The 17,265-nt window shown below is 40.2% G+C and overlaps 2 protein-coding genes across 2 annotated transcripts; one reads left to right on the top strand and one right to left on the bottom strand.

Moving 5' to 3' along the window:
- The first annotated feature begins 3,037 nt into the window (after positions 1-3,037).
- On the top strand, positions 3,038-10,474 carry prrg1 (proline rich Gla (G-carboxyglutamic acid) 1). The gene is made up of 4 exons (XM_034081504.2): positions 3,038-3,120; positions 4,688-4,726; positions 5,565-5,725; positions 7,460-10,474. Exons 2-4 carry the CDS (start codon positions 4,717-4,719, stop codon positions 7,907-7,909), a joined length of 621 nt encoding a protein of 206 aa, XP_033937395.1. The 5' UTR covers positions 3,038-3,120; positions 4,688-4,716; the 3' UTR covers positions 7,910-10,474.
- A 402-nt stretch (positions 10,475-10,876) lies between these two features.
- On the bottom strand, positions 10,877-16,665 carry cpox (coproporphyrinogen oxidase). The gene is made up of 7 exons (XM_034080605.2): positions 15,813-16,665; positions 15,166-15,309; positions 14,976-15,086; positions 14,687-14,828; positions 13,703-13,921; positions 11,752-11,856; positions 10,877-11,675 (listed from the first exon to the last, which is right to left on the bottom strand). The coding sequence occupies exons 1-7, from the start codon at positions 16,369-16,371 to the stop codon at positions 11,591-11,593; spliced, it is 1,365 nt and encodes a 454-aa protein (XP_033936496.1). The 5' UTR covers positions 16,372-16,665; the 3' UTR covers positions 10,877-11,590.
- Positions 16,666-17,265: the final 600 nt, after the last annotated feature.

Genomic DNA, 17,265 nt, shown 5'->3' on the forward strand with positions numbered 1-17,265 from the left:
CAGACAGGCTCGAAAAAACCCTCTCTTTTACAGTAGTTTGGATTTGAGTTTGTGTGTGAGAGAAAGGAGTCAGTCAACTGATCCTGGCGGCAAAGTCTTTCAACACCATTACTGATGATTAAAGATTGGAATCAGTACACTCTGTGACTATAAACATGAACACACACACACACACACACACACACACACACACACACACACACACACACACACACACACACACACACACACACACACACACACACACACACAGACACACACACACACACACACACACACACACACACACACACACACACACACACACACACACACACACACACACACACACACACACACACACACACACACACACACACACAAACAGTCCTTTCTAACTACCAGGGGCGGACTGGCCATTGGGAATACCGGGAGTTTTCCCGGTGGGCCGGTGTTTTCCCGGTGGGCCGGTGCTTGCCAATATTTAAATAAAAATGTAAAAAATTTAAATTAAATTTTTTTCTTTTTCTTTGCCTAAATCCTACCGTCCCACATTTGTAAGTGTTCCGGCCACTCCCTGGAGGGGTGCCACTTTTTCCTCCCAGTCTGCCCCTGCTAACTACTCTCTCTTTAGCGTTGGTATACCATTACTGCCGTGGAGTTGCAGATGCAATACACATATTTAATGGTGTGTGTGAGGTTCAAAATGTCACTGCTTCGATTTTAATGTCTAAATCGACTGACACAGAACATTAAGTAAAAGTTAAGCCGCATAGAAAATTGATTGTTTCTGCTATCAATAACTGTGCAGCAGTGTACCCAAGCTGATAAGCCCCAAGCCTGTTTTTCAGGTCTCAGGCTCGAAAATGACATTCCCAGAACAAATGACCATATCTTCTCTTCTAAAAGGGTTAAATTAATAATCTTTTTTCTCAAAGCTATAGGTTACACCTGTGAGTTGGATGTAGAAGTGTCAGAATCAATATAGATGTTTTTATTTTAAAATAAATTCAGATTGAACACAGTAAAAAAATGTAAATGATTGTGTCCGTCCAAAGAAAAAAATTACTTATAGTGAAAACCACCCTTGAATGATGCGATGGTAGACTAAAAGCTTTAGGAATCCAAACTACAACATATAATAAGTACCCTGTATCAAGATTGATGCAAAACAAGTACAATTTGACCTTTATAGAGAGATTTAGCAACAAAAAAAAACCCACTTCTGGGGTCATTTGGGTGGATTTGACCTATCTCTGGCCCCCCTTGCTCGATTTTGCTGATTGACATCTCTTTCTAACCGTCAGAGCCAATGGAATCTAGGGGAACTCCCACATACTCCTTATTTGGTAATATGTGTGTGTGAGACTGACGCATAGCTAAAACCGGAAGCTGCAATAACTCTGGTGGCTACCATTAGCAGCTAACTTTTACTCTTCGATTTTTACATACAAATGGAATTATAGATTATAAATGAAAAAAATGATTGCACAGAAACATTATCAACCTATGGATTAACCGATTCAGCCGCGTTTTTTCTCGTTTTAATGCCATTGAACAAGTCTTTTGATCAGATTGACTGCTAAGGTGACACGATCTCCCGTAAAAGCTACGTAAAGGTACGTGTTGTGATGTCTGTGTTTGCTTCCCCTGTCGTGAGTTCGGATCACTCAGTGATGATATATATACCTAAATAATCTGTGGAACGGATATCTTGTATGTGCAGCTACGATAAGTAATAAGGGTATCTTTTATCTTGAGTTCTGTGCGTTAGCATTTTTCGCTCAGGGGTCATTTAGATGTTTCTTATGAGACTTGTGTTTTGTTTTGGTAAAAATAGTTTGTATTGTCAGTTAGCTGAAATTATTCCTGTTAATCTGGTATAACACATTAATAGGTTCTTAAATATTAAGATCCCCTGAGACACAGTGTCGTGAAAAAAAAGGACCCGCCGAGGGGGACCTTGGGGCTTAACAGGTTGGTGTGAGAAAAATACTCAATTAAAGCAGCAGAGGACAAATGTGAGGCAGATATAATATTGTTTAATTAAAATAAATCTAATTAATTGGAGTGGGATTTTTTTCTAAGTCTCTAAATTCATGAAAATGTCAAAAGTTACAACAACTCAACTTAAAGGGATAAATTGTTGCAGTCAATGTATTTTTCAGATGCACTTTAGTAGAATAGAAAACCAAGTTGTTTACCGTTAACATGATTGTTTGCTGGTGCTGTAGCCAATGTACTACCTTAATTAACAGAGCCATATTGAAACTGTATTTAACAAGAACAGCAATAACTTACACAATATATCCTAATCAGGATTTATTTGTATCTTTCAGATTTCCTCATATTTCTCATATGTTATAGTACAGTAATTTGTTTTGAAAATGGAAGATAAAAAGGGACTGAAATCTGACATCATCCTCCACTTTTTCATTCAAAGCTTATGTCTAACTACTACAGTGCTCAGTAAATGAAAAGCTGACAGAGAGATACAGTAAAGAGTGACTTCTAGTGGTCAAAAAATAAACTCCTCCCATTGACAACCTTCTGGATCTATGTTTTTCATTTATGTTCACACTCTATGTATCAGTTTGTTATATAAACTGTCTATATTGTAATTGTATGTTTGTCTATTCTACACATGTCATCTATTGCACATCTTCCCATCATCAAGTGTATCTGCAGTTTCTATGTAAAAAGGTTTGTGGTTTCTTTTTTTCTTATCTATAGGGTATGCACATATTGTAAAACCCCCTAAGGCTAATATGTGATTCGTCTTATTGGGTTGTATGAGTCCAGAACATATTTTTATTTCAATTGAATGCAATGTTTATTTTAACTATTTATCTTAATTTGTTTGCAATATCCCCTTATAGTAAGACAATGAGATAAATACGTTTTTTTTTCAAAAGATAATTCTGCTAACCCTATATTATATAGTAATATATACATGTATTTAGTGCTAAAAACGTCATTATGTATGATGTGAATATTTTGGGTCTCTGTCCCTTTAACTAAGTGGAATGGGCGCTGGATGCAAACAGACTCAGAGCACTGCGCATGCCCGACGTGCATAGCAACACTGGGAAGGCAGCGGAGAAGAGGTATCGTTTATGCGCATTTTTTAGACGAAAAGAGGTGAGCTAAAGTGATAAACTTTATTCTTACACTGACACACGACATTTACACGAAGTTAAAACTTGTAGTATTTAGCAAAGGTTCTTCTTTCGACCTCTGTTTTGGAATATCTGGCCGTGTGAATCATGTGTTGCTCGTTAAATCACATCCGAGGCTGGAGACGCACTGATCCTACAAATCATCCCCGCTTGTCAATACACGGGGCACTAACCAAAGCTTACACCGCTAAACAGACGGACGAGAATAGACCATAAATAGACTTGGCTAGAATCTTTGAAGCATTCGGTGTGTTATTACAGGTTGTCTTGTAATCTGTGTAACGGGGCGGCGGCCCTTTGTGTACTGTCTCCTCCGCTGGTGATCTAAATCGGGTTGCTACTAGCAGGATTCCCGTAACACTTAACACTGTCCAACAGCCGCCATTGGTCACTCTGGCCAAGGATGTGTCACACGCACTACACGCCCTTTAACGCCTAACTGTTATAACCTTACACATCCATTGGAATATAATACGCAAGTCTTATTATCCCCAAAGCATGTTGCAAAATGTCAAAAGGGGAGAGTGATGTTTTCACACGGCTGTGCTACTTCTATGTCTTGCATTGATTCATAGTCAGAGGTGAAAAAGTACTCAAAGCTTGTACTTAAGTAAATGTAGAAGTGCCAGAGTGTAGGAATACTCTGTTAAAAGTAAAAGTCCTGCATTCAAAAGGTTACTCAAGTGAAAGTAGAAAACTATTGGCATCAAAAGTAATCATTATGCAAAAGGCCTACTATTTCAGAATTACAAAGTAAAGAAGTATTCTAAGCTAAATTTACTTCAAATATCGACAGTGAAAGTACTTGTTATGCAGAGTTAATCTTTTCACACCATTTTAGTATTTTGGTTGTCATTTCATCCTGTTTTTAAACATGCAAGAGCATTTTAGCTTTGTGGCTGTGGACCAAGCTAAATGCTACTGTGTAGATTAGTACAGTACTGCATTATACCATATCAGCATATCATGTGTATTTATATGTACAAAGTAACTGCAGGTATTCAAATAAATGTGTTGGAATAAAAAGTATGACATTCACCTCTGAAAGGTAGCAGAGTAGAAGTATAAATTAGCTTTAAATGGAAATACTCAAGTCAAGTACAATCATTTCAAAAACCGACTGTAGTCTAAAACTTGAGTAAATGTACTTAGTTATTTTTCACCAAGTATTCTTATCCCCAAAGCATGTTACAAAATGTGGTGAGAGGAGAGTGATGTTTTCCCAATGTGCTACAGTGCTATAGTTTTTTTTAAATAGTTGTTTTCTAAAGGAATTTCACAAAGTGTGAAATGTCCAACTCATTTGGCTCAAATCAGATGTTCAAAATGAATTCTTCAAAATGGTGTCATTGCCTCCTTCCAAATGTAATAGGTTAAAGTTGCTTTGAGGGATTGTTTAAATAACTGTTTATGTTAGGAAAGAAACAAAAGAATAAGTGTGTTTTTGAGAAGGACTCTTGGTTAATTATTGTGGGATTTGTATCGGCAGGTTCAAAGCGTTTCACTAATGTGTGTTTGGTCTTCTACAGAAACCCCCCTAAACAGACGCTCAGGAACCATGGGGAGTGGTACGTGTACTGACACTAAACCTTTTTGCTTTTACACCACAGAGAGAAGTTCACATGACCATATCACTTATACATTTCCTAAATAATCTCCAATTTCTTTTCTTTTTTCTTGTCTATTGTGTTTTTAGACGTGTTAGTCCTTGAAACGCAATCTTAGTCGTGGAATGTGATTCTCCAGGTTTTTCTCTGTTGTCTTAAGCACACTGCCATTCTTTCCTTAGGGAATTTCCTGTTTTGATGTATTTTGCCACTGTGTTCCTTTCTGCCTTTTAAGCTAATCACATCCCTCAACATACGAGTCACACAGACACCATTACTTCATTGGTGCCACACCCCTGGGCATGTTTCATGAGTTTATGTTCTTGTTTTGGATACGTGTGAAACAGAGGCCTGCTCTGTTTCTACAAGTTCATTCCTCAAGTTTTTCTTATGTGGCCCAGGGATGGAAGCCTAAATCAAAGGAGCTATTGTTTTTATTCAGAAATGTGGGCACTTGGCAGGACTCGGCTCTGCTCTACTGCCTTTGTTTCAATGCCCACCATCCCATTCCTGGCCCTCTCCCTTTTCTTCTTTTTTGGCACCTCTATCCTCGTTTACTCCTCTTTCTTTCAAAACACTCTCTCTTTGCTTAAACCCCCCCCCCCCCCCACCATGAACGTCATCCCCATGCTGTTCTGCTTACTGACTCACCCCGTACTTTCATCTTTCTACTTCTTGACAACTTGTCACTCAATTAATGTCTTTTTTTCCCTCACACATATTTCAGTCTTACATCATTTGCTCTGCTTCCCTTTTCTTTCTCTTCCCCTCCGTTCCTCTTCTTTCTCCGGCCTCTCAGTGTTCCTGCCGGCGGACGCGGCCCACTCGGTGCTGCACAGGCTGCGCAGGGCCAACTTCTTGCTAGAGGAGATGAAGCAGGGGAACATCCAGAGGGAGTGCCGCGAGGAGATCTGCACCTACGAGGAGGCTCGCGAGGCTTTTGAGAACGACGAGAAGACGGTGAGGAAAAGAGATTTTCTTGAGAAACCTGTCTGAAAATGAGCTGATCAGATTTTGGCCACTTTATGATGTCATAACGATTTTTTGGCTTGTGTAAGCCAAAAACCAACCAAGGTAACTTCCGCCCACCTTATCATCTGAATCTCCTCCTAGAGCACCATTGTATTCTTTTTAGAATACACGATAATTATCGGCCCGATATTAAGAATTATGACGTCATCCCGATAAACCCGATAACAGTATTAATAGCCCCGATAATATACAATATATACTCATGCCTGGCTGTGACGTAAATGGTGTGCGGCCGTAAAGCCAGGACAGTAAACAAACATGTCGTCGGTAGTATGGGACTATTTCAAAGTTTCAGAGTTAGATAGTTCGCTTGCTATTTGTATTAACAAATGCAATGCAGAAGTTTCACGAGGAGGGAAAAAGGCAACGAGCTATAATACTTCCAACCTGATTAGTCACCTGAAACATCGCCATCGCTACGATGGTTTGTTAAAATCATACGAAGACGCCTGCGCTGCTAAACTAGCGGTGAATCCAAAGCCAGCTGCAAAGGCACCGGGGCTTTTACCTATCGACGAGGCTTTTGAAAAAGGCAAGAACTTTATTTGGGAAAATAAATATGGTCACTTTGAAGAGTCAAAACTGTTCTTGGCTTTGTTTTGTTCATAGTAGTAATGCTCATGTCATTTGCTCACTACTAGTCTTTTTTTTACCACCAGGTGTACAAAAACTACAGGTACATTTAATATATATATATATTTTATTATTATCGGTTATCGGTATCGGTCTTGAGAAGCAGGAAGTTATCGGTATCGGTTTCAAAAAACCAATATTGTGCATCCCTAGTTATTTTTAACCAAATCTCTCTCAGAGGGGCGTGGGGAGGGGCTCCTTATTTTCATCTCAAGTAACAGACACAGAATCAGCACTTTTGAAACAGGGCTGAAACAGAGGGGATTATGGGTAATGCTGCAACACATGATCTGTTTGGTATTTGGAGCCAAACACATCAGAGACATGTTTTGTATATATCGGAGACCTATAATATATTGATGAAAAACAGCATAATAGGGGACCTTTAATATAATCATTAGGTTAACATGACTTACTCACTAGTTGTAATGTCTGAAAAAGAGGTTTAGCTCAAAAAACATATATTGAGAGTATCAAAAAACTCAATCATCTTTCTGCTGCTTCATCCTCATAATTAATTCTTACCATCACCCATAGCTGGCTGTAAATCTATGAACACAGACCTCCAGCTGGAGCCAGGGGCCTCAAATCAATACTACTCCAGCTGAGTAACTCATACCAGCATAAATCAGAAATATCCCCTCAAAGGGCTATTTTGTAAGGTTTGGGTGTCCAATAATGTAATCCTACGCCAACAGTGGCGCTTGTGGAATGTGGGTGTTTTTTCAGGAAGTGATGATTATCAGCAGGAAGAACAGCCGAGTCCATAGAGGGGGGGGGTGGGGTGTATTTGTAACACTATTGTGAGGCCAGAGAGCAGATGGACGAGGCACGATGATGTGTTCGCTTTTTGTTTCGGATGTTGTTGTCTACTGCCTTTGTGTCCCAGCGATCCAGAAAGAAAGCATTTAAGCTGAGCGCCCCATTGTTTGGGAAGCAGTTTTGTGCCGCCATGTTTTTGCCTTTATTATCTCGAAGGAAATGTTTTTATCCTGTATTTCATTTGGTCTGTCTTCTGTTTGGTTTCAGAGACGCTTCTGGGAGGAATATGTGCGGGAGAGCAGTCCAAGCGGGGGGCTGGAGACGGTGGGGGGGGTCCACTCTCTCTACCTGATCGTGCCGTTGCTGCTGGTGGTGCTCATCATCGTCGCCGTGGCCATCACAGTGTGGCGCTGTCACTCTCGCAAGCGCTCGCAGCGCAGCCCCAGCCAGGGACACTCGCACCACGACCACGTCCTGTCAGTGGTCTCTATGGACCATTGGGGGAGGGACTTCCACCAGGGGGACCATTCAGAACTCAGTGTGCACAGCAGCCCCGCCTATCCAGGCTCAGAGCCCACATCAGGGAGAGGAGGCACCGGAGACCCGCCACCATCTTATGAGGAGGCTGTGGGCCACACAGACGTCCAGATAGAGACGGAGCCCCCGCCCCAGTACGAGGATATAGTCAACACTAGCTCTGGAGGCCGGGGGAAGTAAAGGGGTCTCTCTCTACCGCCCCAACAGAAGCCCTAACACACACTAAGACCATCTGATGAATGAGCAGAATCACTGTTGTGGAACCACCAGCCTTCTCCCCTCAGCACACACAGACTGTTAACGGTCTGCTCGATGGACTGATACAATGTTTGCCCAGTGCCAGCGCTGTTGAGCTTTGCACTAATCTTTCATCGATGAGGTGAAGTAATAGTAGGAAGGATGTTGCAATACCAAAACCAACCTGCCTCATCGGATTTTCCTCAACTTCCATCTGTCACACTGATGCAAGTATTTCACTCGGCAGGCATAACAAATGTTGCATGTTGCGAATAAAAAAAGGGTTCAGATTGCCATAATGGAGGACAACTATTCTAAAAGTGTATAGGGTTGGACCAATGGTTTATTGAAGGGTGAGTGCCAATTTTGTAGATCGTCTGCAGATATTTTGCACTTAAATTCAACCTTTGTGTGGTCCAAAACATGGTATTTAATAATAATAATAATTCTTTACATTTATTATAGCGCTTTTTCAATGACTCAAAGCGCTTTACATATAAACACATTACACATATATCATACATGCAATGGTCAGAAACTGTGGACAATACCCACAGGAGCAAGTTCAGGTGAAGTGTCTTGCCCAAGGACACATTTACTACGGTTTTGCCCCAATCTATACCATTCTTTTCCATCTTAAAACATCTCTATTAATTTTTATCAACATTTCAAGGATTGAAAATGTAATCCCAATACGAATGTGAATCGGTTTTAAATGCCTCTGAACAGCACACACAGAGAGAGAGAGAGAGCTAGGCTACTACTATGAATGCAATTACTTTTTACTTTCTATAGAACATACTTATTTCGAAAGTCATTTACATTTTGAATATTACATACTTTTGCAAAAATGTTGCTTGGCATTATTCTGAAAGAGTTCTAGTGGAACACAGAAAAATATGGCTCCAATGAAGGATTTCTCACCACAGAGTTCAGAAAGAGAGAAGCAATTAGAAAACCAAGCAATGGTTTTGTTTGTGTAACCTGAAAGCAAACGATGATGCAGTTTCACTCGTTAGCTCTGGCTTGGTCGACTCACTCAACACAAACATGTGTTTGTTTACTTTCCTGTTTTATGCTGGCTAAGTGGAGGATGCTTGGCTTGTTAATTGTAAATGACTGCCCGGAGATTTATATTGGGGGTTAAAGGGAGTTTTGAGACCAAACATTAGGTAAATGATCAGGTTTCAGAACCAAAACAATTTCCACATTAATGTAATCCATGTTTGAACCTTAAAGAAATACAATTTTACAGGATTAAAGAGTCAAGATGCCAAAGGAATGCATTGGTCCAACTTCAGTATACACTTGAATGTTTTGGAGATACATATGTAAGATAAAACCAGCAGTAATGTGTATGTGTGTGGTATGTGCTTACAGTGTGTGATGCATGCAGCTGGGTCTGTTCTCCTGAGGCTGGATGAGGCTCTGCTCTGCTCTGCTCCGTCTGTGGCAGTCATCAGAGCCTGCTTTAACTGTGAAAATGTACTCTTTCCTCAAAAGCAAATGTAACCATGTAGGAAATTAACACTGTCTTCTGCCGTGCCACTTTCACTAAAAGCACACTGAGGATGCTCACGAGCTACACCATTAATGGAAGTTTTGGAGTGACTTGCATAGGATTGTGGGACAGGAAGCAATAGAAACAGGCGCTTTGGAAAAATGTGTATAAGAGGGAAGAGATTCTGTAATTAACGACATTATGGACAATTCCACGTTTAGCATGTGTATTGTACCTGTATATAAATATGTATAGTCTTTACGTGTTAAGGTGTTTTTCATTGCATATGGGAGCAGTGACACAGGTAAAGCTAGTATACAGTAGGTTTGGATACATTAAGGACTCGGAGGCGTGTGGTGCAGTGGATAGAGCCTTGGTATTGGGAACAAGGGTTCAACAGGTTCAAACCCCACTGCAGTCAGCATGTCGTTGTGTCCCTGAGACACTTCACCCCAAATTGCTCCTGTGGGGATTGCCCACAGTATTGAGTATGTAAGTCGCTTTGGATAAAAGCATCTAACAAGTGACATGTAATGAAGGCACTTAGTGTTTGAGCTCAAACTGAGCTTTTGGATGAAAACCAGGACAGTCTGGTTTGACGTCTGCAGCGTCACTTTCAGCTGTTACAATGTCACTGTAATCTTCTGGAAAAAAGTGCTCATACTCTATATGCAATGTTGCTGCATACACTCTAAAAACCAAATATATCTGTCTAATAATACTACTCATAAATATCACATTTCCTGGTTACACCTCAGACTTTGAGCACTGATTATTATACTTTTTGTGAGTTGACCTGTGAACCTCAGCACTTGCAATGACCTTTAACTGAGTTGTGCTGGGAGGCGGGGCAGCCATTTTGGTAAGGTCAGTTGTTGGACTGTTACTTTTTTTACAATGCCTTAAACAAAATGTTATATAACATTAAATGCAAGAAAAGTTGTTATACATTCTTGATATGTGCAGAAGCTTGAATTCATTTGTAATAAAAGACGGAAAATGTGCAATGTGCGTTTCTTCAATTTCATTTGGTCGTGCATTATTATTGTCATTGTGCGAGTTTAAATTTCAGGTTTATCTATTTATTTATTTTCTTGCTGGGTTACATATTGATCCTCAATGTGTCAGTCATCCACATTGTCCAAGGCATTCAGTTTTGTAGACTGACTGACTTAACGAGTCATTTTTGTCACATACTTATACTATTACAGGACATATATGAAGTACAGTGGTTTATTTTGTGACAAACTGCTAAATAATTAATGTCTTAATGTCCTATACTATTATATTCATTATAGAAATGTCAAAAGATGTTTTTTGACATACTAAACTATGACCCTTAATGCAATGTTATCACAAAAAACTGATATTAACTTGAGAAAAGACTTTAAAGATAACAGAACAAACAATTATGATTTTATCTTTATACTTTTATGTATTTCAAAAGGCATTTTGAAATGAGACACCTGGCCTGGGATTCACATATATCCTTTCTGCGGATCCAACTATTGTTTTACTGCTCTTCCAACAAACCAGGAAGTGACTCATTTACAGCGGGCGAGCAACCAATCACAAGTATGAATAGGGCTCAAGAGGGACCATTACAAGTTATTACTTAGCTTTGATTTCGAAAAATAACCCATTGTTACAAGCAGATGCACTGAAACATGAAAACAGATGTATTACATTTGACACCTGTGGTGACACACACACACACGCACAGTTTCTCCCAATTATCCCTTTCAGTGCTTTGTTAAGAAAAGAGTACAGAGATTCACGTAGAGAAAACCCAATTTAGCTTTGACATAGAAAGGAACCACAGCTAGTGTTTGACACAAACACTTCTTTAAAAAGGAGCATATCAACATTGTGAGATGACCTAAAAGCAGGTCCAAGTATAGTAATGCAATCCCAGTGTGACTTAGAGTTTTACCAAGGCTGATTTTACAAAACATAGCAAACAGGAAAAGTACCATAGCAGATTTTAAATAATCGGACGAGTTCATTGATATATGATTTTAGTAAACCGAGTGAACTGCTGCTGATCAAACAGTTCACACCATCATCACAGACAGCTCCCTGGGGGTGTGATCCATCCTGATGTATAAACCTGGGATATGCGGTCACACCCACTCCTTGGGGTTTCGTAACGCCTCCAGCATCTCGGCCTCCAGGGTACCTTTGGCAGGCTTGTGCATGTACTCCCACCTGAGGAAGAAGGGGGAGTTTGTTACCTGGCAACACAGAGAGCTTTTTGCTGAGCTTTAAACCAGTGTTGTCTGACCTGGCACTGAGGGGGAGAGACATGAGAATGCTCTCGATTCTGGAGCCAGGCGTGGCCAGGCCGAACTTCACTCCTCTGTCGTACACCAGGTTAAACTCCACATATCTGCAACAGAAACACAGAAAGCCATTGTAGACACCGGGTAACAGGATTTCTCATCATCTTTACAATCTGTTGTACCTAATCCAATCAGAAACACCAAGATTTTCTGAAAGACGATTAAAATCAATGATACACTTAATTAAAAACACTTGTCTGTAATCAAGCACAGTCTGTGGCGAGCCGTCAGGGCCCTCTAGGTCCTCTCTGAGGGCCTAAGATATTTTACAAAATAATATTTAAAAACATTAAAAAAAATAATATTTTTTTAAAATATGTTTTTAGTTTTATTTTTCATTAGTTTTACCAAAATAACTCGATTTAATTGTATTTAAAATAACATTTCCAAAGAAATAAATCCTTCGAAATCTGCCTATTCAGTTTTTGTTTGAATGTGAAGGGTTAAATGAAAGAAGCTCGTCTCTGCGAGGTACTGTGAAGAGAGGAGCTGTTGGACGTCCAGCTATGAATTCACAGAGGGCCAGCTAGCTATAGTAACTGAACGAGAGTAATATCAAATGACAGTACAATTGACCAATCATATATCTTCCCTCTAAATGGGTGGGTTTTATTATCTCGGACTTTATGACAAGCTCCGACCCGCTGTGAAACTTTTCTTGTTTCCATGGCAACAACAACAACTTCCTGTCAACAGCGTAAACTCGCCTTCAAAATAAAAGCATGCCAAATTACACTTGAGACATACAACTGCGACGAAAGTAACACAATGCAATATCCTTTTCAATTTCAAAGAACACAAATTGGGTTATTTACAGGTGTTGTTTTGATGCGTTTTGCACCGGGGGCCGTTGTTTTGATATTCCGCTGAAGTATACGCTGTGACGTAATAACTCTTTTTTTTTTTTCTCGAGGGAAGGGGTGGGGGTCAGAGGGCCAAGGTATAAAAGTCATGGCTCGCCACTGAGCACAGTTAACGTTAAAATCATCTTAAATCTTAGTAAAAGTTATTATTTCAGGAAAATGTAAGTCCCCTGAGGTCTGTGCATGGTGAGCGGCCCTGTTAGAAAAGTCTCACTGCAGTGAATGAACCTTTGCAATGCTGTAAAGTAACCAAATCCACATTCATCTGCATATTTCCAAACAATCTAAACAGAACTTCAGCGTCTCCTTTTTCTTTCTGTCTTCTCCCACTTTATCCAAACTTTGTATGAGTTTCTGACCCACCATCATACCTTTCCTTTTTTTATAAAATCCCGTTTTAGCTTTTTCTTTAGTTGTGGTCTCTGTTCAAATGACCCAATACTCCCCCTGCTGGTGCAGAGAGCTCTGAACTACCATGTATGGGTCACAGGCTGTCCATGGAGTCCTTTTTTCAGTCATGCGTTTCAAAGGGTCTTCTTATTTGAACCTTTATAGAACAAGGGTAAATTAAATATTGATTGTGATGGTTAACCTATCATAAGCATGTTTAGTGTTTGTGTTAATAGTTGATCCGGCTTACTTTTTAAGCAGAAATTGTATAAATAGAGAATTACATATTAAAGGTTCATGTTTTTTGCAGTGTAACTAGTTTTAGAAGCCTTCATTCATTGAACTAAAATGTGCTATGATATACAAAATCTCCTTTTAACCCTGGACATCTTCAAGTCATCATTAAACACTCACCTGGTCACCATGGCCTTTGACCCCTAACACATCACAGTCCCCCTGCATCCACTACTACTGCCGTTTATTTTATTTGTACTTTATTATTTGCACCTTTTGTTTGTTTGTTCACCATGTAAAGTGGCCTTGGGTCCCTTGAAAGGCGCTATACAAATTGAATCTATTATTATTATTATTATTATGATGTGCACATTACTCATTAAAAGCCACAAGTTACTTTACTCACCTTCCTCGTCGTACCTGCTGCCAGTCCTTCTCTTCCTCAGTGAAGGAGTCGTTGAGGTGTTTGTACACGATGGGCAGGTAGCAGTGCACCACGGTGCGAGCACAGCTCTTCACGAAGCTGAAGGCCTCCTCCTGACTCGGGGAGTCCAGATCATCAAAGAAGATTCCTCCAATACCTCGAGTCTCTCCTCTGTGTTGGATGTAGAAGTATCTGTCACACCTAGAAATACACACAAGTACAAATAGCTGTTTTCCTTTTTCTTTCCTTTCTTTTATAGCCAGGTCGAGACTTTAAAATATTCAGCAGAACTGGGCTATGCTGCATATATATTATTTAAAGGCAAGAGGAAGAGAGGTATTAAAAATAACTTGGGTGACAGTACATCTACAGTATGATGCTTCTTTGTAAGGGCATTTCTACGAGATTTAAGTGTACTCTCATGTCTCAAATTAAGCTTAGCATAACGACTGGAAACAGGGGGACACACCTGATGTGGCTAGAAAAACTAAAACTTCCAACTTTGACATCCAGGATATATTCTTAAAATGTATATTGTGGAATATTTTGTCTGCTTCTCTGTGAAATTGCTTTTACATTTAAACAAATAAAATAATATATCTCTGGGAAATGCAGTTAATTCAAATATTGGCTCCATTTTAGCTTCGACAGCCTGACAGGCGAGCAGCGTGGGGCTGGACCAAGCACAGGGTGAATTAAATTGACAAAACGTCCTTATTACAAGCCACATCAGATAAACAACACCCATCCCTGTCATATCCCCAATGCTCACTGACTTATGTCAGGGCTCAACGGTTTTTCTGCAACTGCAGATTTTAGTCAAAGACTTCCTCTTATCATCATCCTACAGTGAGGATACACCCAGTGTAATAAGCACACACGCAAATTCATAGAAATCAGGCCTACAAATGCGTACGTGCTGAAATAGTACACACACAAACAAACGTAGGACTAGTCAAACTGTACCATTTCTTAAAGTCAGGATAGTACTGAGAGTGGTGTTTGTCACAGGCCTCCTTCAGGGTGTTGTGGAAGTGAAACGCATCTTCTTTATTAATATAAACTGGAGTCAGGTCTGTGCCTCCACCAAACCACCACTGCTTAGAGCCTGAACACACACACAAACAAACAAACAAACAAACAAACAAACAAACAAACAAACACACAAGACAAGGAAGAAAGAAACAAGTGTTATCATTCATTCACTCAATAGTGTCACTGAGACACAACTGCTGACATCATAACTGACACTCACCATCTTCCTCCTCGATCTCAAAGTATCTGTAGTTGAAGTGCACTGTGGGGATGTGGGGGTTCTTGGGGTGAATAACAGAGCTCACACCCATGGCACAAAAGGGCAGCTTACCTGTGGGAAAATAGAGACTCCTGTTAAGAGCTTTATCAAGCTTTAACCTGCAAATAAATATCAAGGGAACAGAACGTACCATCTTTCCCTTTGAGCACTTTCCCTCTGCTCCTCATCTGCTTGGCAGCCTCTTCAGTAAGGTATCCAAACACCACGGACACATTGACCCCCGCCTTCTCAAACACCTTTCCATCCTGCATCACACAGCTGATTCCTCCACCACCTGAACCACACAGGGTGACATACATTGAAAAAGATAGATGTAAACGTGGTTGTTTTATTTCCTCGTAGATTAGACTTTACTTCAGGCGGTGTCTCTTGCATGCATCTGTGAACTCTGTGTTGCTTTGAGCACAAAAACATGCCGCACACTTGAAGCTCCTACACTTTCAAGAACGCCACAAACACATTTAGCATTACTTACAGAATAAAATGCATACATATCCCACAACGGGTTGCTTTTCAATGTAGCCTGGGTATAAAAAAATAACTCAAATTGGAAACATTTGTATCCAATAATGATTTAATAACTAAGAATGTAGGGATGGACGCATGTGGTTGTTAATTGTTATTGAGAATAATTATAACTTATGTCATGGTGTGTGCTTTATTTAACCGTTTTGTAATTGTGTTGTTACCTTGGCCAAGTATTTCTTGTAAAAAAATATGTCCAACTCCAATAGGCCTTCCTAGTAAGAATAGAAATACCAGACAAGACCCCCTCACCTTCATTCCTCTGCCACCGGTCCACCTTGAACGTCCCACCGTCCACCACCTCCAGGGCTTTGCAGAAGTCGGCCTGCGTCTGCATGATCAACATCTCCATCCTGGTCCTCATCTCCCCTTTCCTCTCCTGCAGCTCACCGATGTCGGTCACCGGAGGAGACATGAACCCCCTGCACCTCTCCAAGATCTCCCCCTCGGGTTCCTTCTCCTCAGAAATTGGGGATACTTTCGTTGCCATTTCAGCCCGCTGGAAGTGGTTAGCGTTGGCTAAAAACCCCGCTACTGCCGCAGCTGCTGTGACGGCTGCGGCTCCACTGAGCAGGGCTCCCCTCCTGGTTCTCCCGGCCCCGGCCCTGCCTGCGGTCCCATGGGACATGAACCGTACGCTGGAGCCCCTGGAAAACCATCTTGTACTCGGAAGGAGCGTCGTAAGCGAGCTGTGAGTGCAGGATAACGGCGACTCTCCTGAACTAGCAAGCCCTTTTGAATATGAACTCAAACATCGTCTTACGGTGGTCCGAGCCGTTTTGTTGACAGAGCAGAAGACAATGGTAGCCATTTGTAGGAAAAACAACCGCTCTAAGGCTGTTGGTAGTTATTGAATAGTTAGTTACTTAAACATTATCAGAAGTTGTGCCTACGTGCTATCATGTGTGTTATCAGTCAAGGGGGCGTGTAGTTCTTCCTCGGAGTAACAGATGCAACGTGGGAAATGTCGTTCTTTGCTGGCCTCTCCTGTAGTTAAAGTGTAAAGCAAAACGTCATGCCCCATAATGCAGTGCGCCACAACCCAAATGTTGCGTTCAATGAATTTTCATATCCTTCGTATTTTGTACTTCACAGTACAAATGGATGTACCTCTGTTTCACTTATAAGTTAAACATTATAAATTAAATTATAGAACTTATTATATCCTGAGTTATACTCAAACCAGAATGTAATATATTGACTTTTAAGAAATGATGTTTTATTCATAAAACACTACTATCCCAGATCCCATCATTAGCAACTCTGTATAGGTATATATTATTCATAATTGTATTTGTATATTTCATAGTTTTCTGCTTTAATGAAATAGGTCATGTGCTTTGGTCTAGATCAAACATTAAACATTGATGAGCTGTGGCCCAACGAGTCTATGATAACAAGGTTTTACATTAGATTATTCATTCAATTACATGTTCTGGTAATTTATATGGTAATGCTTCCTTTGTTTGCTTCATAAATTATGATAAATCTCAAAATAATTGGTGTTTTTGAAGCCATATTTTATTTTGCATAATGAGTAGGCTTGCTTTTTAGTGCCTTACTTAATAGAGTATTTTTTACACTTTCTATTTACTTTTTTAATCTGTACTTTTTCAATGCTACTTTTACAGAAGTAACATATCTTAGTTCTTGTTCTACCACAGTTGAAATATAATAGAGCAAGCCATGCTTTTAGCATTGTTTT

Source organism: Pseudochaenichthys georgianus, chromosome 4 (genome assembly GCF_902827115.2).
Source record: "Pseudochaenichthys georgianus chromosome 4, fPseGeo1.2, whole genome shotgun sequence".
Classification (NCBI taxonomy): domain Eukaryota; kingdom Metazoa; phylum Chordata; class Actinopteri; order Perciformes; family Channichthyidae; genus Pseudochaenichthys; species Pseudochaenichthys georgianus.

Excerpts from the sequence above, each read along its gene's own strand:
- prrg1 (XM_034081504.2), top strand. Across the intron at positions 5,726-7,459 it reads TTGAGAACGACGAGAAGACG|AGACGCTTCTGGGAGGAATA; the intron begins GTGAGGAAAAGA and ends GTTTGGTTTCAG.
- cpox (XM_034080605.2), bottom strand. The coding sequence starts at position 16,371 with ATGGCTACCATTGTCTTCTGCTCTGTCAACAAAACGGCTCGGACCACC. Across the intron at positions 15,087-15,165 it reads AGTGCTCAAAGGGAAAGATG|GTAAGCTGCCCTTTTGTGCC; the intron begins GTACGTTCTGTT and ends ATTTTCCCACAG. Across the intron at positions 11,676-11,751 it reads TCTCTCCCCCTCAGTGCCAG|GTGGGAGTACATGCACAAGC; the intron begins GTCAGACAACAC and ends CTTCTTCCTCAG.